At 39.5% G+C, this 25,181-nt stretch overlaps 1 protein-coding gene across 1 annotated transcript; it reads left to right on the plus strand.

Moving 5' to 3' along the window:
* Positions 1–874: 874 nt before the first annotated feature.
* Positions 875–23,556, plus strand: LOC135473514 (CD109 antigen-like). The gene is made up of 33 exons (XM_064753364.1): positions 875–933; positions 1,126–1,429; positions 2,024–2,177; positions 2,695–2,765; positions 3,220–3,345; positions 3,831–3,870; positions 4,150–4,234; positions 4,789–4,903; positions 5,289–5,564; positions 6,002–6,247; positions 6,731–6,832; positions 7,565–7,776; positions 8,981–8,991; positions 9,179–9,297; positions 9,869–9,982; positions 10,737–10,792; positions 11,367–11,501; positions 11,854–11,971; positions 12,919–13,032; positions 13,340–13,441; positions 13,895–14,023; positions 14,746–14,887; positions 15,281–15,457; positions 16,664–16,745; positions 17,537–17,693; positions 18,394–18,468; positions 18,775–18,952; positions 19,932–20,320; positions 20,823–20,885; positions 21,580–21,689; positions 22,224–22,371; positions 22,847–22,949; positions 23,429–23,556. The coding sequence occupies exons 1-33, from the start codon at positions 875–877 to the stop codon at positions 23,518–23,520; spliced, it is 4,404 nt and encodes a 1,467-aa protein (XP_064609434.1). The 3' UTR covers positions 23,521–23,556.
* The last annotated feature ends 1,625 nt before the right edge of the window (positions 23,557–25,181 follow it).

Genomic DNA, 25,181 nt, shown 5'->3' on the forward strand with positions numbered 1-25,181 from the left:
ATGATGTACCCGACTCTCCTAGCATATTCCAGATTTGTGTGCCACAAGAATTTATACCTCGTAACACACTTCGGGCAAATATATAGGCCTGTCCCTTTAGGGTTGGGCGTTCGAATCCGTCTTTTTCGTATCTTTTTTATTCATATTTCGTGATGCTCACCCTGTGATCACACCTTAAAGACTGACGCATGTTCACCAAAGCATGTCGTATGTCATATGCTCATAAAGAAGAAGCACAACTAAATACTTCCTACACACATGCTCTGGCAAGTGAGTTATTCGGTTGTAACATTTCTTAATGCTTTTAAACTACAGTTTCCGTGTGTCTCCAATGGTTATTTTGGAAATTAGGTTTCCTGCAGTCGTGACTTCACGAGTCCGACTGGTTGGGGGCGTTCTGAGCTTGCCCTGAATTTCCAGTAATGGAATTTCCATTGACGGAAAATATACATAAAACAGGGGATTTATTTCCTTTTCAATTTTTGGTATAACTTTCTTCATTTTTCTTCAAAACCATAGTCTTCGTTTTAAAGTTCTTTTCATACATTCTTTTAACGTTTTGAAACCCACCAATACAGAAATGATGACAAAGTTGACGTGTGAATGAACGCGAATGATGAAGACATTGTTTTGATCCTGTGTGTTTTAAGGCAGGCTTCCAACCCACAGAACACCCTAAAACGTAGTTTTTCCTAATTACGATGCCTCAGAATATTTTAGCCGATAAAATGTCCTGGGTTGGTAAATTTCCTGGAAAGAAGTTACAGGAGATTGGACTTACAAAGTTCTATCAAAGTTGTCCCAGATCTGTTAGAGATTGTGTTAACTATGTTAACACTATTAACTATGTTACTAGTTTTTGTTACAGATCAAGATGTCGTGGACACGACTGATGTTAGCGGCCACCATAGTGTGTCAGATATCCGCCCAGAAGTAAGTTTTTACGTAAATACATATGTAATTAAAAAATAAAGAGCTAGGTAAATAAAGAAATGAACAGAAGCCTTATAATGAATTTTAAAAATATGTATATAACACGTGTGTTATTAATTTCTACATATTGCCTCGCAAAGCAATTACTGGGGATAATTCCTGCTGAAGAACAGTTCACCTTGTATATTTCAGCTCCTATATCCTGACACTGCCTTCCGAGATCCGACCAGGCCTGGACCTGAAGGTACTTGTAAATATTTTCAATGCGACTCAAGACGTGACGGTTAACGTGGAGTTATGGAAAGGAGGACAACCAAACGTGCCCATTGGGCCCTTTCCCGTACTTCGGCCGGCTGTTGCCCCTGTTGATCCTCCTCCACCAGAACGGGATCAACCCCAGCCCCCTAAAGAGCCTCTACCTTCCCCCAGCGAAGAGAAAATCCTGGAGAGGCGGGCCACAGTCCAGGCAGGGAGACCGGTCACAATCTCCTTGCAGGTAAGGTTTTGGTTCCACTTCTATCAAAAGCAAAGGCAAACATTTTTTTTTCACTTTCAGTTGTAACTGTTATATCTACAGTCAGGAGATTAGCTGGTACATTCCTTTGCTCAGAAACGCTGATGTAAGATGAACTTTCTAGTGCGTGCATTGCCGTAAAATATTCGTTATTACATGTCTGGATTGTGCTTTTCTCCCATTTCGTTTATATAGTCATGCATTGTGGTGAAACAAACTAAAAAGCAAACATCCAAGAAAAATGCTCAGAACTGATAGACTTACATGAATATTCGGCGACAATAGTTTGTAGTTATAGTTGTCAACGTGAGGGCTCATGTATTTTGTTACATACAAGTTACTGTTAAGGTTTGTGCCGGGCTCTCCACCAAGACAGTTTCTTTAGGAAAAACAGAAAGCTCGAACCGATTGCTTGACAACATAGTGGCACACTTATTCCCTGATACTTCCTTCCTGGTCGAGGTTACTCTCCCAAACCACACTCCGTCTTAAAGAAACTCGAAGATGATGTATTTAAAGCTACTCTCAGTAATCTGTATATACTCTCTCTGTAATGCATTTTATTTACCTTTGTAGTTACCGTCTACCCTGACAGAAGGAAACTACTTTCTAAGGGTGACCGGAAATGGAGGCTTGACCTTTGAGAATAGAGGAACCCTTTTGTTTAACCGGAACAGTCTGGCTGTGTTTATACAGACGGACAAGGGCATCTACAGACCCAGCCAAACAGGTATGTATCCGCGTACTGGAATCTCTATATACCGAACAAGTAACTGTAAATGTATGACTCATGATAGCAAAAAATCATATTGTTTTTTCCCCAAAAATCTTCGTTGTTCCCTGGTGATACACTGATACTGAATATGAAATTTTGTGAAAAGCTGGGTTTAGGACCGAGCCAAGACCTCTTTTCCAAAAAATATGTTGCATCAAATAGTTATATGAACAGTTGCAATCATAGCAAAATTGTAATACATATTTTGATACTATAATGGTTCAAGATTTGGATACTGAGTAAATTTACGCGCCATGGACATTCCTTGGACATTCCTAACTTCTTACCAGTATTATTGGAAACTGCTTATTATTTCGTGAGAACTAGCTTAGTCCTTTGGTCGCTTGGATTGAACGTTGTTTTGGTAAATGGCCTTGCAATTCTTGACTTTAATGGTGGGTGACTGGTATACGTTAAGAACCATCTTGTAGTACGTGACCTAACAGATGTTGTATTGTTGTTCTCTTATCAGTACTGTTCCGGGTGTTTGCTGTGAGTCCAGATCTGAAACCTTACACCGGAACATTCGACGTCAACATCTTTGTGAGTAGCTTCTACACAGCTTTATCAACTGACTTGTCTTATAAGAAGGAAATCAGGAAATCCAAATTAACTATTTTTTCTGACAGTTGTGAGACAGAATAAAATGTTGAGATTTGCGAGGTTTACCTAAAAGTAGAAAGCAGCTAGTTCATGACTTCATGAGGTGCCATAGAAGAAACGTCCAGGTGAATGTTCACATGATAAATCTGCTTCAGTAAAATGCAGGATAATTAATTTAATAAGCTTTAATAATAATACCAGGTCATCTCGTGGCGTCGCCCCTATGTGCCACCTATGGTTTTCTATTCCGGGAGAGAATATTTACCAAATTCTAACAGTTAACGGGGAAATGTTATCAGGTCTTAACGTTAATCAATTACACGTCCCTAAAACAGGGTGATGGAAACAACCGAAAATACATGTAGATGACAATGTTTCAACGTTATTATTCTAGGACCCAAAGAATAACAAGATTAAACAGTATACAGACGTAAGAGGTGACGATGGAATCTATTCAGGGGAGCTTACTCTGTCTGACCAGCCCGTTACAGGAAGATGGAAGATAGAGGCCACTGCAAACGTATGTTTTTACTGTGCCAAAACTAAACGTGTAACTTTCCACGAAAAATTCCTTGTAGCGACCTTTGCATCGAGTGCCACATTGTGAAAAATGGTACATGCCATTGAAATGTGATATTGGGGATTGTTTTTTTTTTTATTTTTCTTCATTAGTCCTGAAGGAGATACGCACCATATATGCGTCCAACTCTATTTTCAAAACATAGATTAACAGCAATATAAGATTACAACATAGAGAACAAATCAGAACAGCATATCTACAAATAAATATGTGACATATGATCTTTCAAGAAACGAAAGCTTGGATTGTGAAGAAAACAAAAAATCTAATTACCCAATTTTGCACAAATTCAGACGGTTTCCAGCGAATAGCCTCATTGGCTAGAAACTGTGGTTGATGTTATAACTGAAGCCTGTGTCAACATTGTCCGAAAGTGAAATGTTTCTGTGAAACATCCATTTGACGTTTGTTCTTCTACTTTACAGGGTGAAACGGAGACCGTTTACGTCACAGTTGAACAGTTTGGTGAGTGCCCGCATCAAATCGTCTCATAAATGATTGCATACATAATCATCCTTAATGCTCTCACTTAACAACATGTATGTACATTAACATTTTAGAGTGAAGCTTGTTAAATAATGAGTCAGATGCGTTTTTGCTCACCAAAAGACGAATTAACAGAGAATTGTAAAAGATAAGTTTTTGGTGTAAAGTATGAAAGCAAAAATGTATAGTCACTCATTTTAATTCACATCTCCTTTCCGTAATCAAAAATCATAAAAAGCAAAAACCGTGTGTTTCCAGTGCTGCCCAAGTTTGAAGTGATAGTCAGTGTACCAGAGTATGGTCACATACAGGACACGGAACTGTCTGGAACTGTGGAAGCCAAGTGAGTTGCCTTTTATAAACATCTGTATTCATAAGTTGTTTTTCTTGACATCTCTATTCATAAGTTGTTATTCTTGACATCTATATTCATAAGTTTTCTTTCTTGACATCTGTATTCATAAGTTGTTTTAATTAACATCTGTATTCCTAAATTGTTTTTCTTGACGTCTGTGTTCATAAGTTGTTTTTCTTCACATCTGTATTCATAAGTTGTTTTTCTTGACATCTGTATTCATAAGCTGTTTCTGTGGATATCTGAATTGTTAAGGCTTTTGTGGCCGTCGTATAAGCGAAATATTCTTGAGTACGGCGTAAAACACTGATAAAATATATAACTAAATAAATTAAGGGTTTTGTGGGCCCCAATAGCGCTGGGTGTTATTTTGTATTACAAACAAGATAAGTTTCTCTCCAGTTTTAGTCAAATCAGTATTTTAGTATTCTCCTCTGCAGGATATATTATACGTGTATATTTTGTTTTAATTCTCTGTGTTTGTTTGTTTTTTTGTCAGTAATTTCTGCTGAAGCTCATTTGATAGAATTGATGTTTTACAGGTACACTTTTGGTGAAGTAGTCGAAGGAACAGCTTTGGTGCGAGTAAGAAATAATTTCTTCTTTATTCCAAGAGGAGTTCCCTGCACTGAGCCAGTCATTGAAAAGAGATTTCCGGTAAGTCCAGTAGATAGTTCTGTTGTGAAACGATATCAGGACCGTATCAAAACCCAATAAAATGAGACTTAGTCGCGTGCTGGAATTTTGTTCCCACTGAGTGTAATGTTTATTTCCAACTATTAACCTAAAACCGTCAAAAGTCAAATTTTTTGATAATGACTTTGCACCTTATTTCTAATTCCTTACCAACCCTTTATTTAATCTTTGCAAGCCAACATCAATAAAGTTTCGTAAAATACGCATGAAAGTTAATCTGGCTGATTATGTGTACTTTAGCACTCATATCCATTCTTTATACGAAATTTGATCTTTACAAGCTAAATGAGTATTTTTGTATGGTGGCAATAGCTTTGGTAAACACATTTTTAATGGTTTCTTACAGGTGAACGGAAGAACATCATTCACGATTTCTGTCAATGAATTGCAATTCTTGGGCCTTGGGTGCGACGGGGAACCCCTTATCAAAAATCCATCCCAGTTTCAGCTGGATTTCCTTCGAGGGAAGGTAATAAAGGTAGAGGCGGAAGTAACAGAGACATTGACCGGAACCACTCTCTCCGGGGTCGACCAGATCCAGTACAGCGAGAAGAGGTACCGGTTACAGTGGTTGTCATCCAACTCAAAAAACTTCAAGCCTGGCCTGTGGTATGACTCATTTGTAAGTATACACAGATTCCTGTTTTAAACCAAATTAGATCTACACAATGACCCAGGAACTTGTCGTCAATGCGATCCTTGTGAGTTCAAGTTCAGTTCATGTCTGCTTCCTGTCCGGTCGTATTTTGGATTGTCTCACAGAAACCTGCGAATGGTCGTGGGATTCCCCCGAGCTCGGCCCGGTTTCTTCCCACCATGATGCTGGTCGCCGTCATGTAAATGAAATCTTCTCGAGAACCGTTTAAAACACCAATCAAATAACTTAATAGATAAACCAAGTTATTTTGTCAATAAAGTTAAGCAGAAGATATTTAAAAAAAAAAACAGTCGTTGTATTCAGTTTTATATGGCCACCAATTTCTGAACAGGCCGGAAAAGAATCCAAAACATTCTTGTCACATTTCAAACAACGGCCGTTTGCCTTTCTTTGTTCAATAGCTGAAGGTTACTAACAATGACGGCTCACCTATCCCTGTCACCGAGCCGCCACAAAAAGTCACGTTGGACATAGTGGCTTCGTTTGACGATGGTTGTAGGCCATTAGACATCCGTCCAGCAGGCAGCACCCCACCTGCCGTGAAGGCTCCAACCAGAATTTCCCTTGTCGAAGCCGATTTACCAGTAAATGGTTTAATCCGGTGGTCGAACCGTGTGCCTGCTGACGCCGTCTCTGTCACCTTCACGGTAAGCACCTCTTCCCGTCAAATCAAATCAGTAATCACGACATTATAGGTGCCTGTGCAACCACAGAAATCATGATTTAATAACAACATTGGTTGCCTAAGTTATCCTGCGTAAAAGCGTTTGTTAACTTGCAATCTTATATATAGACTAACCTGCGGATGGTCGTGAGTTTCCCCCGGGCTCTGTCCGGTTTCTTCCCTCCATAATGCTGGCCGCCGACGTACAAGTGAAATATTCTTGAGTATGGCGTAAAACACCAATCAAATAAATAAATAAATAAACAAATAAATAACAAAATAAAATATAGAGTAGAAGTCTACAGTAAAATTCTAAGACACTGGAAACACTATAAGAATAAACATATATTAATGTGATGTAAAAACAAGTATGATATTTAATACTTCATGGAATATATAAATTATGGATATATTCATATTTGTAATGCTTGCACAAAGTACCATGTGTGTTTTACGTATGTTTCAGGCTAGCTTCCCAGATGCATTCAATGAAACGCAGAATATAGAGAAGATGGATTCGCCCAGCAATAGCTTTATTCAGTTATTTCTACCACAACCCTCAATCACGGTAATATTCATAACCGCTTATTTTCGGTTAGAGCACGATGTTGTCATCCGTCCACCGGATTTCCTCATTCCACAATTCTCACTGCTGTCACACAAATGACAAGTATTCAAAATTTATATTTTGTCAAAAATGATGTTTCCATCAAGGTGACTTGATTGTCACCCACCAATCTAAGTGCAGTTACTGTGTTCAGTAACTAATCCCGCATGATGGCAATGGTTAACTCATATAAATGCTAAGCTCAGCGATGTCAGGGCCCCCTTTCAATAAAGATACATCGTACATGTACGATAATCGCACATATAGGACACTGGTACGGTAATAGTGACGTACAAAATATTGTATAACAAATGTACGATGAAAAAGGTCGTATGCCGCTTTGTGAAACTGGCCAGAGGTTTCTATAAAAGAAGTCCGAGGAAAGTGATCCACAGACATCATGCGAATAAGACACTTTGGCCTTTTTTTTAGGTTGGAACACATGTGGATTTCGAGATTTTATCAACATTCGACATGCAAAAGATTATTTATCAGGTAAGAGATACAACAAACATTTTTATATGCAAACAATTTCTTTTATGTAATAATTACAATTAAGACGTCAGGGTGTCTCGATATATATATATATATATATATATATATATAAATAACTTCAGCTATCAACAGTATGATCCTACCAAGAATGATCGGGAATCGACGAAATTAAGAAGTACACCTATTTTTTTCCTGTAGATCGTTGCGCGTGGTAGTGTCGTGCAAACTGTCGAGCTGGACGGGCAAAATCGAAGAGGCTTCTTTGAAGAATTTACCGCTTCCAATCAGATGGCTCCCAGTTCCAAGTTAGTTGCTTATGCCGTGTTGCCAAGCGGAGAAATTGTGGCAGACAGCATTTCTTTCAATGTGGATGACATTTATGAAAATCAGGTAAGTCTGAGATTTTGTTTGTGGCTGTATAAATTACACGTGATCAAGTCTGGTTGTCACAAATCGGTCCCACTGGTAACAAGCTGTTCCCAACCTGTGTACTCTCTCCTCTCTTTTTTTCTTTCATTTTAATTTACATTTTACATTTTCACAGCCCAAACCACGTTGTCGTGTTATTAATCGACATGATTGTAGAAATGCTGACCCAGTTTCTATCAGGTGCGAGCTTGACAGCACTGAAATTGGCTTTTACCCCGTTTTCAACTGTGTTTGCATCACATTCCCCTTATTCCCGGCAGAACTCATCTTCAAGTTAACTTCAGAGCCTGACCTACAAAATGATGCAAAAAGCTACAGCTTTGATAGCATCAACTTATAAATGGCCACCAGTAGTCATGGACACGCATTGCAGGCCAGACTAATCCATATGAAGTCGAGGTCGAAAAAGACCAAAATGTGATGCTAAATATAGCTAGACGAGAGGAAAACAATGTGTTCTTTAGCCATAACTACACCAAACTTCCTGAAATCTTGAATGAACATACAGTGCGAAAAGAATAACCATCGCTTTCATACCACCAGTTCGTCAATTACAATTAAATGCCGAAGTTTTCTACAATTTTGGTGAACAGTAGGCCAAGAGACATTGTGGTTATCATAGAATAACTGTTAGTATGGATGGCTACATCTGAAATTATTCTAGAATGTGATGATTGAACTTGCTTAGACGTATCAGAGAATTTCCATGAAACCTGATTGAAGTGAAATTATCTCCTGAAGTTGTCACAATTGTTGGTGGTAGGCTGAAAAATTGTTGAATTCGCTCTTTGTCAAAAGTAGACTAGCTGGTTCAGGATGACCTCTGATGAGTTAATCAGTGGTGAAATGACCTCTACTCAGATGCTAGCGATGGGTAGATGTTTAGCACTAATGAAAGGGTGAGCGCTTTAAAAATAAAGAACCTACCTAGATTCCCAAACCTGGTGATGTATTTGACCTGTGCAGGTGAGAATCTGGGCGTTAAAACAGACATTAGTATATCAACAAAAAATTTACTTCGTTCTGGGTGCAAAGCCAATTCTCAAAACAACATTCATCACAAACCACCAAAGAACTAAGAAAGTATACATATTACCAAACCGGGGCGGATTCATGCAGAGAGAAGCAGTCAACACTTTTTATTGATGATGGAAAGACGCAACGAATGTTCTAAGGGAATGGAAGAAATACATGTAGTATGAATGTATAAAGTTGTCAACAAGCAAAATATGTATCTCAGTTGCGCTTTTATTGCATCGCTTCAAATATGATCCGAAATTCTGACATCTAAAATGCACGCCTCTGGCAAGTCCTGACCAGTGGTAAGATACTGGCATATTCTGTTGTTTCAGGTGTCTGTCAGTCTGTCCCACTCTCGCGCAGAGCCCGGCCAGGAGGTCAGCGTGACCGTGACCAGTGATCCGAACTCCGTTGTAAACCTGATGGCCGTGGATCAGAGCATCTTACTGCTTAACAAGGGCAATGACATCACGCCGAATAGAGTGTGTATTCTTTTAACGTGTATTTATTTATTTATTTGATTGGTGTTTTAACCCCACACTTCAGAATATTTCACCTACTATACGACGAATATACGACGGCGGTAAGCATTACGGTGACAGGAAACCCTTATACGTTGAAACGAACCATGCAAATAGAAATATTCAGATAACTCACGAAAGAAGGGTTTGTATGTCATCAAAAATGTTGCAATGTTTTAGTTTAAATTTTTGATCTTGAACGATTTAATTATATTTTTCTAGATTGTGGCACAAGTACATTTGCTGTATGTTTGTATTAAGTTGTCCCTTCTCCATAGATTTGGTTTAAATTGGTTGTCAGTGTCAGATTTTAAACTTTACATCCATATTTTCATCTTGCCTTGCTTCAGGGTTGCATTTGGCATGGATGCTGTGTTTAACGTTGAAGATGTTGACCGGATGATATGTTCCTTTCTACCGAAGGGATAAGGTTTCGAAATTCGACTCGTGCTGTGCTTCATAATACACGAATATTTTTCGAAACTGAGCGAATAGCTTCAGAATTGATGGAATGTTTGATTTCTGGTTTCAGGTGGAACGTAAAATTTCCGTGTTTGGAGGTGGCTACAGACCGTTACCCAGTGCATTTGGCCGTTTCCAATTTCAGCTACCATTCAACGGAGGCGATGCCACGTCTATATTTAGGGTAAGTCTATAACAGGAACGTAAACAAAACTTTAATGTAGCTGACTGATATCTGATAAGCATACATCCTAACTCGAGAGGAGCATTACACATCCTCCCCGCACCAATCAAAAGTAATTTTACTCAATTTCAAAAATAAACTAAATTTTAGATTAACAGGTCAACCATAACCATGACTTATTTTGTTATACTACTGTTGGTGAAAGAAATCTTTGTCAGTTGCATTAGACCCCAAAACAAGGCGCCAAGGCCTACACTGGCATTTATTTGCTATCCCTAATGTTGTAATAGAGGAAAGTATGAACAACTGTCAAAGTAACTTGTCTTAAAGTTATTTTGGACAACACCAAAAAGTGAATTTGCAGAGGATCTTTCTACGATTTTGTTTATGGTTTCCTTGACAACACAGTGTAAGGAAGAGGCGAATAACTTGCGATAAAAATAGCTGAAAAGAGCAAAATACTCCTTGCAAAGAAACCAAGATACCTATATCCCATGCAGTGTCAGATCATTGTCTATTAAAACTATCAAAAAATGTCTATTTTATAATATTTCGGAAAAGGTAGCTCCCGACTGTTGAATTTAGTTGTCCGGTTTTCTCGCTCTTTTAACTCATTTACCAATCAGAAGTGCGTTTGGTAGAAGACTTGCAATAGATAAATGTTATTTAAATTGTCTGTGTGGCAAAAATTAAACCTGTTACCTATGTGGCAGAAGAAACTGGTAGGACTCATTATTTGTCTATGCTGTTTCAGAATGCAGGGATACTTGTAATATCGGACGGGCCTGCTCCACACGAAAAGGAACTGCAGTAAGTACTCACTCATGCCATTTCTACGACTCTCTTTGAGTCACATGCTGGCGATAACTCATTGAATACAGCTGGTGTTGCACAACTTCCCAGATAAACTGAGTGCTAAATTATTGGTGCAACTGACGTTTGTGTTCCTTTGGTCTAATTATCCTCTATACTCACAAAATTTATTTTGACTCCTAACGCTGTAATTTGTACACATTTATATTGGGGGTAATTCATCTCGCAAGATTCACCAATGTGGTCGCTGAGAGTTCAAGGCCAGCTCATGCTGGCTTCCTCTCCGACCGTACGTGGGAAGGTCTGCAGCAACCTGCGGATGGTCGTGGTTTTCCGCCGGGCTCTCCCCGGTTTCCACCCACCATGATGCTGGTTGCCGTCGTATAAGTGAAATATTCTTGAGTACGGCGTAAAACACCAATCAAATAAATAAATAAATAAATCTCGCAAGATTCTGTTTTGGAATCTGCTGTTGTTTCATACTGGTCCTGAAGATTTCGTTGTTGTTGTTGTTACGCGTGTGTTGCAACTTTACATCGATGTTTCTTCTGCCAGGGTTCATCTCGAACAGAAGACAGTTTGTCCCACTCGCAACAGCATTTGCCCCTGCGGAATCCTCGGGACCTGTGGAAGATGAACTCCTGGACCCAGAAAGGGTACGCACCTTTTTCCCGGACACATGGTTATGGGCAAGCAAAACCTCGGGGTAGGTTTCTCATATTAAGTTTAACAGTTTAAGTTTATGAGAAATTATGGATATGACAATGCAAGTATATTAATTTCTTCCACGATAGAAGCAAAGTTTATTTAAACAGACTGTAACTTTGGATCATGTTCAAATATTCATATATTTAAGTTTTAAACAGTTGTTAAAAATATTAATGTTAACTGTCTGTAACCTGTCTGCCCTACTATAAGTCAATGTAAACTAAGGGAATAAATGTCACGCAGTAAATGTGAATTTTTTGTCTTAATCTACACACCATGGTGTACCTGTTAAAAAGGGTGCATATTTATTCTAAATCGCGTGTTCTAATTCATTGTTTTCTGTTTTCCAGACCAAATAGACGTGCAGTATTCTCAGCCGCCATTCCCGATACGATCACATCATGGGTAGTCAGTGCCTTTGCCTTGAACTCCGCCTCCGGTCTGGGAGTTGCCCCTACAAACCCTAAGGTATTATAGCTTTGCTGCCAATTTTATTTTTTTTTTTTTTATGAAATCTGTCCATTTGGTTTCAGTTGATTTACTTCTAGGTTAGCATGACTTGAGCTTAGCAGATTTTCAGGCCATTTAATATTTGTTCCCTGGCTGGTAGCGAATATGAAGACAATGACTGAGGACAAACCAACTAACTGGATCTGTGTGGAATGCTGCTTTGTTAGCGTGCGTCATTTTGCACAAATGGACATGCTGCAAGGATGTATAGTTCAATGCAGTCAGGACAGACATGTTCTTTGTAGTCAGGGCAGAGATGTTTTTAGTCAAGACAGATATGTTGTTTTTCTTTAACCCTATCCTATAAACATATTCTGGACAAAACTTAGGGTTGCAGCTAACGCCCCAGTGCATCAACGGATTACGGTAAGATAGAGCACGTCAGGCCGATGCTCTGAGTTTCCATGGAGCTTGATTTATATGATTGGTGTTTTACACCGTACTCGAGAATATTTCACTTATGCGACGGCGACCAGCATTATGGTGATAGGAAACCGGGCAGCTTGCTGTTAAAATTTCTCACGTATGCCCGGAGAGGAAGCCAGCATGAGCTGCACTTGAACTCACAGTGACCGCATTGGTGTGAGGCTCCTTGGTCATTGCTCTGTGCTAGTGCCCCTTCCCCCCTCCCCCCTCCCCTGGAACTTGAACTTCAATTCTCATATCTCAGCTCCAATGCAGGGTCCGAGCTTCCATTCTTCACGCTGGGATCTCACGCAGAATATGAACTTTCTTTCATCAAGAATAGGAGCTTCCATTCATCAATCCCAACCTCTTTTCACCATTCCAACCATTCATCCTGAGTATGTCCTGTCATTCATAATTTTGTGAAGTCATCCATGTTCTGAGCTATAATTCATCATTTTGCTTTATTCGTCTGTCACATTTTATCATTTTCTTTCAAGGTGGAAGCCTTTCTGCCATTCTTCGTTACTCTCAATCTACCCAAATCCGTGATTCGTGGCGAGGAAGTCGTTCTGCAAGCTATTGTCTTCAACTTCCTCCAAGTGGATACCGCCGTAAGTTTAAATCTTCACATTTCATTGTTTACTTTCACCAAACGTTCTTTTTAAATAACGTTATCCTGTGGCATTATACGCCATTTATGACAAAAAACAAGCAAGAAAACGTATTCTAATATTTTATAAAACTAGCCCCATTGCTGTAATCCTGTATGTGGACACGTCTGCGAGTTGATTCCATTGTAATTTCGTTTTGGAACCAAGATGTGCATCCAACTGCAACTTTTCAAAGGCGAAAAAGAAAAACCACTGATGACCCCATCCTTTTCCTGGTCAGTCAATAAAGTGTACTTAATTTTTTCAGGTTACTGTGACTTTGTCAGGGTCAAATGATTTCCTGAATATTGGATTGGACAACAATGGACAAACGACCACTTCCTCTGTGGACAAAGTTGAGCGTATTCAGGTGTGGCAATGTTCCGATCAAGCACATATTCCCCTTTTCTTAAAATCAGGATATTTTTGAATAATGCTTAACATGAGGACTTTTTCTAAGTTGTCACCTTACGAATACATGTTTGTATTATGTTATTCCTATCTCAACCTTCCCTTACCCTTTGGACAACAGAGCACTCTGAGCACTTCTAGACTAGTGACGTATGTTATATTTTTCGATATATAGCACGGCAGTTTTACCTGATTACACTTAAGCCGTGGCGAAAATGGATGTCTAAGTAGCTACTTTTATATCATTTACATGAACAGTTAGAACAAAACCCTAACTGAGGTAAATTAACAAGAGGCCAGATTTCATCGGACCTTTTCCTAACTGTCACTCTGTCGTCACTGCCCTAGTCCTGTGCTCCATGCTGTAATCGTTTGTGCTGATCCCTCGATGTACTTCTTCTCTCCCTAATAGGTTTTAGCAGGAAAGGCTAGGTCGGTGTTTTTCCCAATCAGAGCCACTACCTTGGGAAACATTGACCTACAGGTGCGCGCTCAGTCTAGCGTGGCTGCTGACGCTCTCATCCGACAGCTCCGTGTTGAGGTCAGTATAACACAGCATCTCTTTATCTTCAATCACAAGGTTATCTTGTTGTGAATCTAGCTGTAGAAACAGATATTCAGTATAACAGCCGTTTACCAAAACAACGTTCAACACAAACTCCTCAAAACACTAACAAATGCTATAAAGTGCGAACTGAGGACAGATTCATACCAAAATAGGCAGCCAACAGTTTTAAACGACGTCGAAAGGAGGAAGGAATGTTCTGGGTGAATGAATGAAATCAATATCCATAAAGTGTTATAAAAATAACGGTTTTTAAAAGGGAAACAACACCAGTGGTTTAAACCACACCGATTGCCTAAATCACACCAATTGTCTAAACAACACCGATTGTCTAAACCACGCCGATTGTCTAAATCACACCGATTGTCTAAATCACACTGGTTGTCTAAACCACACCGATTGTCTAAATCACACCGATTGTCTAAACCACACCTATTGTCTAAATCACACCGATTGTCTAAATCACACCGATTGTCTAAACCACACCGATTGTCTAAATCACACCAATTGTCTAATATTTCTAGAAACCAAATATATTTTGAAAGAGGCACAAAATATATACTTTTTTAAATTGATTTCAGTGTGTAAGGTTTCTTTCTGATAAGAGGTAGATCGCGACAGTAGGCTTGCTGTTTATTTTGATCTTGACCAATAGTTGATGCTTTGACACTAAACCACTTTTGGTTCCGTGTTTCCAGCCGGAGGGAGTTGCCCAGGACTACAACCGACCCCTGCTGATCGACCTGACACAGAGTGGGGCCCGCTTCGAGCAGACCCTCCCACTTCCGCTTCCGGATAATGTCGTACCGGGATCAGTCCGGGTAAAGACAAACGTCCTTGGTAAGAGGAGTATTGGGTATATTTTTGTGATTGTCATAACTAAAATAAATTAGAACTAGTTTAATCGACGTAAAAATGACCTATGTTAGTGAACAACCTCAGCTTACCTTCCTTCACTGAACTGAGAGGTGAGACCAGTTTGGCATTGTTCGCGCACCTTGACGTAGAATGTAATTTCCGTAGCAACATAAAAACTACAGTGTCCTCTGTGGTATTTACGACCTGGTGGGTAATTTGTGTGAGCAATTTGAGAATCTGAACTAATTAGGAGAGGCATTCTGTACCAATGGTTGATGCGAACGATTTCTTTTAATCAGTTTTCTCTCCTAACGCGGAGGCTGTTGTCGTGTACTATGAATGTAAACTAAGTATATTTCGGGAATCGAATTTCAGGGGATCTCTTGGGACCCACAATCAACAACCTGGACAAGTTGTTGAAGATGCCAAGCGGTTGCGGGGAACAGAATATGATCAACTTTGCCCCAGATGTATTTATCCTAAAATACCTGACAGAAACGGGGCAACTGACGAATGAAATACGTGATAAGGCAACACAATTCCTTGAGAAAGGTATGACTACTTCATTTTGTTTATGTACCTTATGTCGCTCATGGACTACCATAGTATTATTGGAAAGAATTTAAGGAAACCTCTGTGGATTAGTTTCAATAGAGTAACTGAGGTGACAAAAGTGCTGGACTGAATGAACCATCAACAGCCTATTAGGGTTTTTATCTTAATTACAAAAGAATATATATTTAAATGCTTCCCACATATAATATGATTTTACCGGCTATGTGGATAGTCCTGCTCATGTATATGCATAGTTTGGCATATTGATCACGGAGCCCTCGCTGGGATAGGTGTTGGCCATTGACCAACGAGGTCGCAAGGTCGAATCCAGCTTTTGCTGGTTCGGCCGCGGCACAGAAATCAAAACATTTGCCACGTACCTAGAGTGTCTGGTTAACCCCACCTATAGCTCTGGCCCCGGGATTACGGAGTGATTTTAGATAAAATTTCAATTATTACTCGTTGTAGGCCCTATGTTTCTTTGCTTTATTTTAGTTAAAATTTGTTTTACTTACGAGAAATTTACGTTGTCAAGCAACCTTATGATTTTGTTGAGTAAGAAATGACAATTTTAATGTGATTTGAAATTTTGACTTAAGTCTAAGATCGTTTCGTGATCCGGGAGCCAGACTTAAAGGTCGAGAAGACATAAAAATTGCATGAACTTCAGATGAAAGAGTGCGAAAAGTTAGTTATAAATGTGGTCTTCAATATTTTGTTCAATTTTTTTGTATAGTTGGTATTTTGGACCACTTCTTGATATATATTGTCTTTGTGTAATAATGGTTGTAAATGAGAAAGTGACACAAGTTTAATAAATCTGTTTGCACTAAATTTGGCCTTTTCAGCTAACAAATATGTTCAACCTGGATTTTGATCATATTTACATTTTAAATATATTCATAAATGTGATCGCAATTACGATTAATGCATATGTTTGGATATAAACAACAAATTTACATCCAAATTAATTTATTTAGACATTCATTTAGAAAATTATTATGTAAAGACGGGGTGATTTATAATAGCCACCATACGGGCATGTTTTTAAATACCCTTTTCTCCTGAAATTAAAAAATCTAAAAAATATTAAATGACATATTTGCAAATAAGTTTTTACGCTCTTTGATCTAATTTTGGTTTCATTTTTATGTTTACGTCTTCTTTAAATAGACATTAATCATCTATTTGTATGTTTGGTAGGTTACCAGCGTCAACTGACGTACCAGCGAACAGACGGTTCCTTCAGCGCTTTCGGTAACACCGATGAAGCAGGCAGCACGTGGTTAGTATTCACACTTTTTTCAGACTTCACACTTCACACTTTTACACCCAACCAACCATAAATAATGCACATGTAAGCTAGATTCTGCTTGTCTTCATTGCCACAACGCTGTGAGTTCAAGTCCAGCTCATGTTGGCTTCCTCTCCAGCCATACGTGGGAAGGTCTGGCAGCAACCTGCGGATGGTCGTGGGTTTCCCCAGTCTCCGCCCACCATAATGCTGGACGCTGTCGTACAGGTGAAATATTCTTGAGTACGACGTAAAACACCTATCAAATAAATAAAGCATTGTCACAAACATACAACAATTTTTCATGGCTGTGTTCATGTAAGAAGATTTCTTTTGGAGCGAGTAAGGTGTTTTTCTCGTTCACGTAAGGATGGGTTTATAGCACTGTAAAACCGGATTAATCATTCGTTCTTTGTGTATTAAGCTAGATTGCCCTTTCATGGGATGCATATAATAGATTGAAAGTTAAATTCCGTCGCCACGAGAAGAGCCTAATGTAATTTTCACAAAACAGTTGTTTAAAAAAAAACAACAGGACTTCCTATTTTTTCTATGTTTATAAATATAAATGTACAGTTACGTGGATTCCACTATATACGTATAATTAAAGGCGTACAGCATAAAGAGTAAACCCAAAGCAGCGACGACAGTGTGATAGCTGCCACACGATCACACGTAACCGGTGAAATACGACCTCTGGTCAGATCCTCTTGTGTCAATCACGGCCAATCAGTTTTGTTTATTTTAACGTTTGTAAAAATTCATTTTCCTCCCATTTGCAGGTTGACCGCCTTCGTTGTCAAGTCATTCTCTGAGGCCAAACCTTTCACGTTTATTGATGACAAGGTCCTAAACCGAGCTGTAGACTGGCTTGTTAACAATCAGGACCCCTCGGGGGCATTCAGAGAGACAGGGAATGTGATCCACACAGAAATGCAGGTGAGAGATCCTTCTGTTTCGCCGAAGGTTCTATGGCCATCCCTTCATTCCGATAGGCCAGATTATCCAAATTACTGTTTGTACATGGACTCATGACATATAGTATAATCAGAATGTGAGGGTCCCAGATTTCTTAAATATAAGTCATGTAATCACTGGGGTAAAGTGTTTGTGAAAAATGTCCTATTCAGATGTAGCTGGTATTGTAAAAATTGGATTGCCCAGATTCTGCTGAGATTACATGATACCTTGCTCAAAACGGACAATGCCACCGCCAGACAAGTCGATTTTCGGAGAAAGCTGCCTGTTACCTGATATTTATCATTGGGACCAAGAGTCTAAAAATGGCACCATATTAATCAAGATATACTGAATGTCGGGGAAAGCTGTCGATGGAACTATAGGCCTATTTACCATTGTTACCATTATATCATATCTTCCATAGCTCCAGTCTCGACTACGTGCAGCCTCATATTCAAGAAAGTTGTCGTTTTGCTGATGTTCTGTCAGTGTCCCGCATAAAATGTCAACCTACTCAGGTTAGCCATTGGTCAAAACTCCCATTGAGGAATGTCGCGGTGGCACTGGACCCATCCTATGCTGTTCATAATAACTCATAATACATGATATGTAAAGCGTGTCGGCAGAAAACTGTGGTTTCGTGGGTATTGTAGGCTAATGTTTGCTGTTTGTTTGTCAGGGTGGTGCAGCACGAGGGACACCCCTTACCGCCTATGCCCTTATAGCCATCTACGAGCAAGAGGCTTTGTCCACGGTAAGTCACCCGTTGATAGAAGGATAATTCATCCTCTAGGCTCACAGTGTAGCAAACTTCAGATACTGAACTCGACGACTCGTGATTTAGTTAGATTAATGTTGTACAGAAAATAGCTTCTCAATGTACTCACTGTCTCCTTTGTTTGAGAATAAAAATTTGAAGTAATGCTGGATGTATTTTATTAGAATTTCTTGTATTTACTATGAACCTTTGCTCACACGTTAAAGGGTTAACATTGTAAGGGTCTTGCATTTTAGCTCTGTCGTTCACCTGACAATACCTCAAACATTCTAAATGTTACAGGAAAACGCAGTTGCACGTAGAAATGCTATAAACCGAGCGAGAAGCTACCTGGAAGCAGAGGTTAGCAGCGTTTCTGACGTGTACGCTTTGTCCATTGTATCGTACGCCTTGAAACTAGTCAACAGCCAGGAGGCCAATCGGGCTTTCACAAGGCTTCAAGCTTTAGCAACAGTTAGAGGTAAGTGGACTGGATAAGTTACTCGATCTTAATGATCGTGATGATTAATTGTTTTGAGTAAGTGTTAAATTAAAGACAATTAAACTAAAGGTGTACAGCACATGGTGTAAACCAGCGCAGCGACGACAGTGTGATAGACGAACACTATAGAGAGTACAACCAGAAAAGCGACGATAGAGTGATAGATGTACAGCACATAAAGTCAAACCAGATCAGCGACGACAGTAGGATAGCGATCTCTTGTCAATCTACCCCAAATTCTTTAATCTTGAATTACTTTCGCCTCTAGTGTACTGTAACAACAGCATTATAATAATCTCACAAAGTTTGGAATCTTGACGTATTACATCGGTCAAGTCTTTTAAAGTTCATTCCGATTCTCAGTTTTCGGCGTTGGAGGTTCAAACTGGGATAATTTTGTGTTCATAAAATGTTCACAATTTTAACCCAAGGGTGAACAAAGTATCCTTTAATTGAGATTAATTGAAAAATCAATCATAAAATGGCTTTGTCGAATCGACATCATAAAGGTTGCCAGAGTTAGGAACATTCCCGAGAACAACCCAACAAAGTGCTTCCATAAGATACCAGTTCAAAGTGTTTTTTTACAAATCTATTTTTACTAATCTGAAGCATACATTTGTATACCAGCCGTCAATCAATCAGGACGTTCCAGGTCGATAATCGTAAGACGGATTCCCAAAACAAAATATAACACAACCCACCAAAGAAGTAAGAAAGTATTTTAAGAACGAAAATAGGATGGAATCATAAGAGAAGCAGTCAACAGTTTTCAATGATGTTGGAAAGACGCTGTTCTAGGCGACTGGGTGAAAATCAGTTTTCAAATAAGGTTTTCAAAACTGTTCACATATGGCGATTTAATTTATCACGATTAAGATACGGCCAACAAATAATGTATGACTTCAATGTGTAGAAGTGTGTCAACAGTTAACACCATGCGCTCTTTCATTCCCAGACGGTGAGAAGTTTTGGGATGTGCCATCCCGTGATGAACGCTCAGGCTCCGGTCCAGTTCCCCTGTTGCCCGATGCGGAATTCTGGACACCGCCAATCATCATCCGATCTCAGAATGTAGAGGCTACTTCTTACGCCTTGTTGACCATTGCCGAGAGACGTAAGACCACGGACGGATTGCCCGTTATCAAGTGGCTTGCACAACAGAGAAATCCCACGGGCGGGTACGCCTCCACCCAGGACACCGTGGTCGCCCTCCAGGCTCTCTCAGAATTCGCCGGCTTGATTTACTCGCCAACGTCAAACGTCGACGTGGTTGTGAGCGCTGCCAATTTCCGTCAATCCTTCGGCGTGTCAAGGTCGAGCGCCCTCATCCTGCAGTCCACAGAGGTCAGTATCCCCTTCCACCCCTCTACTCCAAGACCTACGGTCTGGAAGGCCTCATGCTAAAAGACTATAGTATAAGGATACTGATATCGTCCTTAAAATAAATAATGAAACGAACCCAGTATACAGATCTTTAAAACTGATAGATTTAACTACGTAGATCTACATGATGATCTCAGACTGTGCTTTGATATGCAGCTCAGTGCAGTGATGACAATGGGTGGGGAGTAAATACGGTTTGTAGGCACTATATTGTTCTATCAGTGAAGGGGAAGACATGCTTTCTTATGATGCATTCCGTAGAAGCACAGAGAGTAAAATTAGAACGGTGACAATATTGTGATAGTTGACCAATGGTCACACGTATTACAGGTGAATTCGAGCCACTTGTCCCTTAATTAAAATTACCCAGGATATATGTTTGTTAATCAGTGTATAATGAACAATGCCCAAAGTTCAGAAAATTAAGCTGAATGAGATATAGAGATGATATGTTCTGTTGTAGATACCTGGTCCACCTGACAGCGTTACTATCTCCGCATCTGGATCTGGAACCGCCATTGTGGAGGTAAGCACCTTCAGTCTTTAGCACGCTCCTGCTGGTGTCGTCTGTATAGCAAGTACTCGTGTCATGAAGCTTATGTCGCTAATGTTAACCACCATTACCAAGCCGATAAGATTTCGTCACCATTGGCACACAAGGAAAAGACCATGAAGTATTCACCAAATTTCCTCTTGCACCCACAATCCGTTTGTCTATTAAATACCACGTGTCGCTGCCGTCGTGTCAGCCTTTAGGCCTTTCTGTCTATAAAGGAAATTTTTCTCCTTTTGCTTCTTTTTCATTAATTATTACATTGTGCATATCTACTTCCACAAATGATCGCTGTTCAGACGACCTTCCAAAAGTAGTTTGGGATGAGTAATTGTAATTACCTTAACTGTAGAGGTAGCATTGTCTAAATATTGGTCAAGATTTCCTCTTAAAACTGAAGATTATTGTCATCACAGACGTGAGAAAGTCTAGGTATAATTCAGCAGACACAGAATCACACAGTTAACAATAACATATGTCTGCCTGTATGCCTGTCTGTATGACTGACTGTTCACTGACATCCTGACTGTGGGAACCACTAGCTAACTATCTGTATGCTGCTATTCTGACCGAATGTAGACGGATATCCTGTCTGGCTGTTAATCTGTCTATAGGATTGTCTGTGTTTGTTTACTGACATTCTAACATTTTGTGTTCATTGATGTAGGTGTCCGTGTCGTACAACGTTTTCAGAGATAACCAGGAACCCGCCTTTGACATCCGTGTTACCTTGAGGAACGAAACCATCAACGGGTTTGTGCTGGAAACATGCGCCACGTGAGTTGTTAGTGACATACGCGTCGCATTATCTCTGTCTAAAGCGACCCTGCACTTCACGCACTCCCAGTGCCGGATTCATCTTATATTCTATATACACGTCATTCCAATATAGATATCTTGGATCTAATGTAATCACACGACATAGTTTTACTGAGTTAATTGTTAGTCTCTAAGAGATAAAGCCAAAAGGAAATCACCAACTGTCTCACTGATTTTATTCCTGTCAGGATTTTTGGTGGAAGCAACTGGATTATCTTGGGTAAACAACCGCCTTTCGCCGCTTACTAGACAAATCTCCTGACCTAAATCCGCTGCTGATATAGCGAGAGATTGATTCGAACCTATGACCTTGATGGCCAAGAGACCCAATGGATGCAGCCAGTACACAGCTTTAGCCAATTGAACCCACGAAGGCCCTTAAACTTATGAATATATGTCAATTTAACGTTTGAAAAACGTAGGAAGAATTTGTCGTAATCCCCTTTAACTTCACTGATATAAGTTTAATTGAGCCACTTTTATATTTTCAAGGTACACAAGAAACAGTACAAGTGGAATGGTTGTCCAGGAGACCGGGATTCCAACAGGATTCCAACCAGATATAGAGAGTATTGGCAAAGTTAGAGGGTTAAAACGCACAGAACTACTCGATCGCAAAGTGGCGCTCTACTTTGATCAGGTATGCAGTTTCATCAAGTATAGCCCGATTTATGTTCGACCATGTGAACTGAAGGACACTGATTTTTATTTATTCTTTCCTGTGTTTTCCTATACATTTACTGTCGAGAATACATTATACCTTATATTCCATTTTCTACCTGAACTTACCTACATAATATGTCATTTCCTTATTCTAGGTTTTTTAACTGCTTTGTACACACATTGAACTATAATCCAGCTCATGCTGGCTTCTTCTCCGGTCGTCCGTGGAAAAGTCTGACACCAATTTGCGGACAGTCGTACGTTTCCTGAGCTCTGCCCAGTTTCTTCCCACCATACAATGCTTGTGAAACATTCTCCAACGTGGCTTAAAATAATCAGATATTTACATAAATAAAATATTTACCATTATACTTTTACCATGGCTATCATTTTCATTTTTTGTTTTAAATGACTAGTATACATAAAGTCTGTACCATACCTGTCATTCCCAGGTAACCTCTAACCCTCGGTGCGTGAGGATGAGGGTCAATAGGGTGGGTCTGGTGGCCAAAACGCAAGCAGTGCCAGTGCGAATCTTCCAGTACTACTCGCCAGGTAAGTAACTGTCCAGGTCCGTTATATATATATATATATATATATATATATATATATATATATATATATATATATATATATATATATATATATGTAGGTGTGTCATTTACCACCAGGCATCATTTACATCCTCGTATCAACGCCAACTTTTGCGTTGTTTAAATTTTTAAACGTGATAAAATACAGCACTTTGAGTACTTCGTATAATAAATGGCAATCAATATCAACGATTGTTTCTTTACCTAGGCCATGTAAAGCCATGGTGTTGCATTTAAATCAACAGGTAAAAATACAATACATGGGCATGTAAACTGACAAGAGCCGGATTTCACCAGTTATATGTGTCGCCATTTGCCACACTGCTGTTGCTGCTCTGATTTTACTCTCAAGGCTTTTGTATTAATTAGAATCTTCCGATCTGTATCGATTTATCAGATGAATACCGTCATTAAAGTGGACAATCATTTTTGTATTTTCAGATGAACAAGTCACAGTGTTCTACCAGTCACAGTTGTTGAACAACTCGAATTTCTGTGATATATGTTCTGACTGTAGCTGCCCTGGCAGATAAGATCTTCAGAGTACAGCAGAGGGACATTCGAAGATGTATATATGGGCTGGGTCTTATGCAAAAAACAGAGCGAAAAATATTTTTTGAAGATATTTTGAAACACATGAATTTTAAAAGATGACCTGTTAGAAGCAGTTTATTAGTCACACTTATATCTTTTGTGTTCACGAGAATTTTTTTCAATTGTCAAGAAGTTTCAAATAATAATTTATGTAACTTTTTAATTACTGTTGTATATTAATCTATTCATTTGTACAGAGGTACGCAAATAGTGTAACGTATACTGAACTTAAATATTGCTGCGGCCAACCTATACTCCAAGTATATGTTTCAATAGATGGAATATATACAGTTGATCGGTCAGGATGGCGATTATGACACATCATCGAATGTTGTATAATTCAGTTCCTGTAACGGGTATGAAGCAATCAACAAACACCAGTAGATGTAGATCCAGTTATAACTCCCATTTATTAATGTATAAACCGCGTAATGTCCAGGAGAATAAGGCGTAAAGTGTGTGTGTTCAAGTAATGTGCGACTTCAAGTAAATGACAATTATTCTTCCGTCTTCTTATAGCTTGTAGCGGGAATCCTTTCATGGGTACGTCCGCTTGCCGATATCGTTTGTATCCAGTTAATTTCCATCCAATCCTTTAATCTAATTAACGTGTTCAGTCGGTTGTGTACTTCGGGATTAGGCTGACATCTGGATAGAACCCCAATTACGCCATTGGTAAGGAGAGTGGATCGTCTACCCGAGTAATATACGGGTAGCGCCCCGAGAATAAAGTCCGGGTAATACCCCGAGTATAAAGTACGGGTAGGCAGTGCCCGCAGTCTTCTGTATGGGTAGAGGCGCGAGAATAATATCCGGGCAACACCCCGAGTCTTCTGTACGAGTAACACCCCGAGAATAATGTACGGGTAGAGCCCCGGAAATAATGTCCGGGTAACACCCCTAGTCTTCTGTACGGGTAACACCCCGAGAATAATGTAGGGGTACCACCCCGAATATTATGTACCGGTCATTATTATGTATTATGCTACGCGGTTGACCCAAGCGAAGTCCCAAGTGCCGATCCTCCGTCTTGCAGCCCCATTTATACTTGGCGGGCGCCGAATATCAGCTGCTGAGAATCAGTCAACCGCCATGACACAACTGACTCCGCCTGACCACAACTGTCGCACCCTCGTAACTCAAACTGTGGCATTTAATGTAGGCCTATTGCTAGAAATGCCTTTAGGTCTACAAAGGTATCGCGAGATTATCTTCATCCTATTTTGAGATGATTAATAATGTGTGAACAATTATTAATCTAATTGCCACAATCTGTTTCAATCAATCACCGAACTTCATCAAAGTAGTAGCGGTTAACCTCGTTTTAGAATTAACAAACATGGCCGACCAAAATGAAAATGTAATTACGGTCTATTCCTTACAATTAAAGTTGGATAAACATCTACAAAGATCCTAGGTATGACTCCAAGTTGAAAGGATTATCTGTAACTCTAGATTATTTACAGAGAAAATATCGAATGTCACTCCCCCCCCCCCGTAACACAACGATAACTGGTCATTGGATAAATGACATAAATGCAACGAATGAAACAACTTTGTAGTTCGTTGTAATATGGATATATACAAATAGACGAAATGT

Source organism: Liolophura sinensis, chromosome 8, assembly GCF_032854445.1.
Source record: "Liolophura sinensis isolate JHLJ2023 chromosome 8, CUHK_Ljap_v2, whole genome shotgun sequence".
Taxonomy (NCBI): Eukaryota; Metazoa; Mollusca; class Polyplacophora; order Chitonida; family Chitonidae; genus Liolophura; species Liolophura sinensis.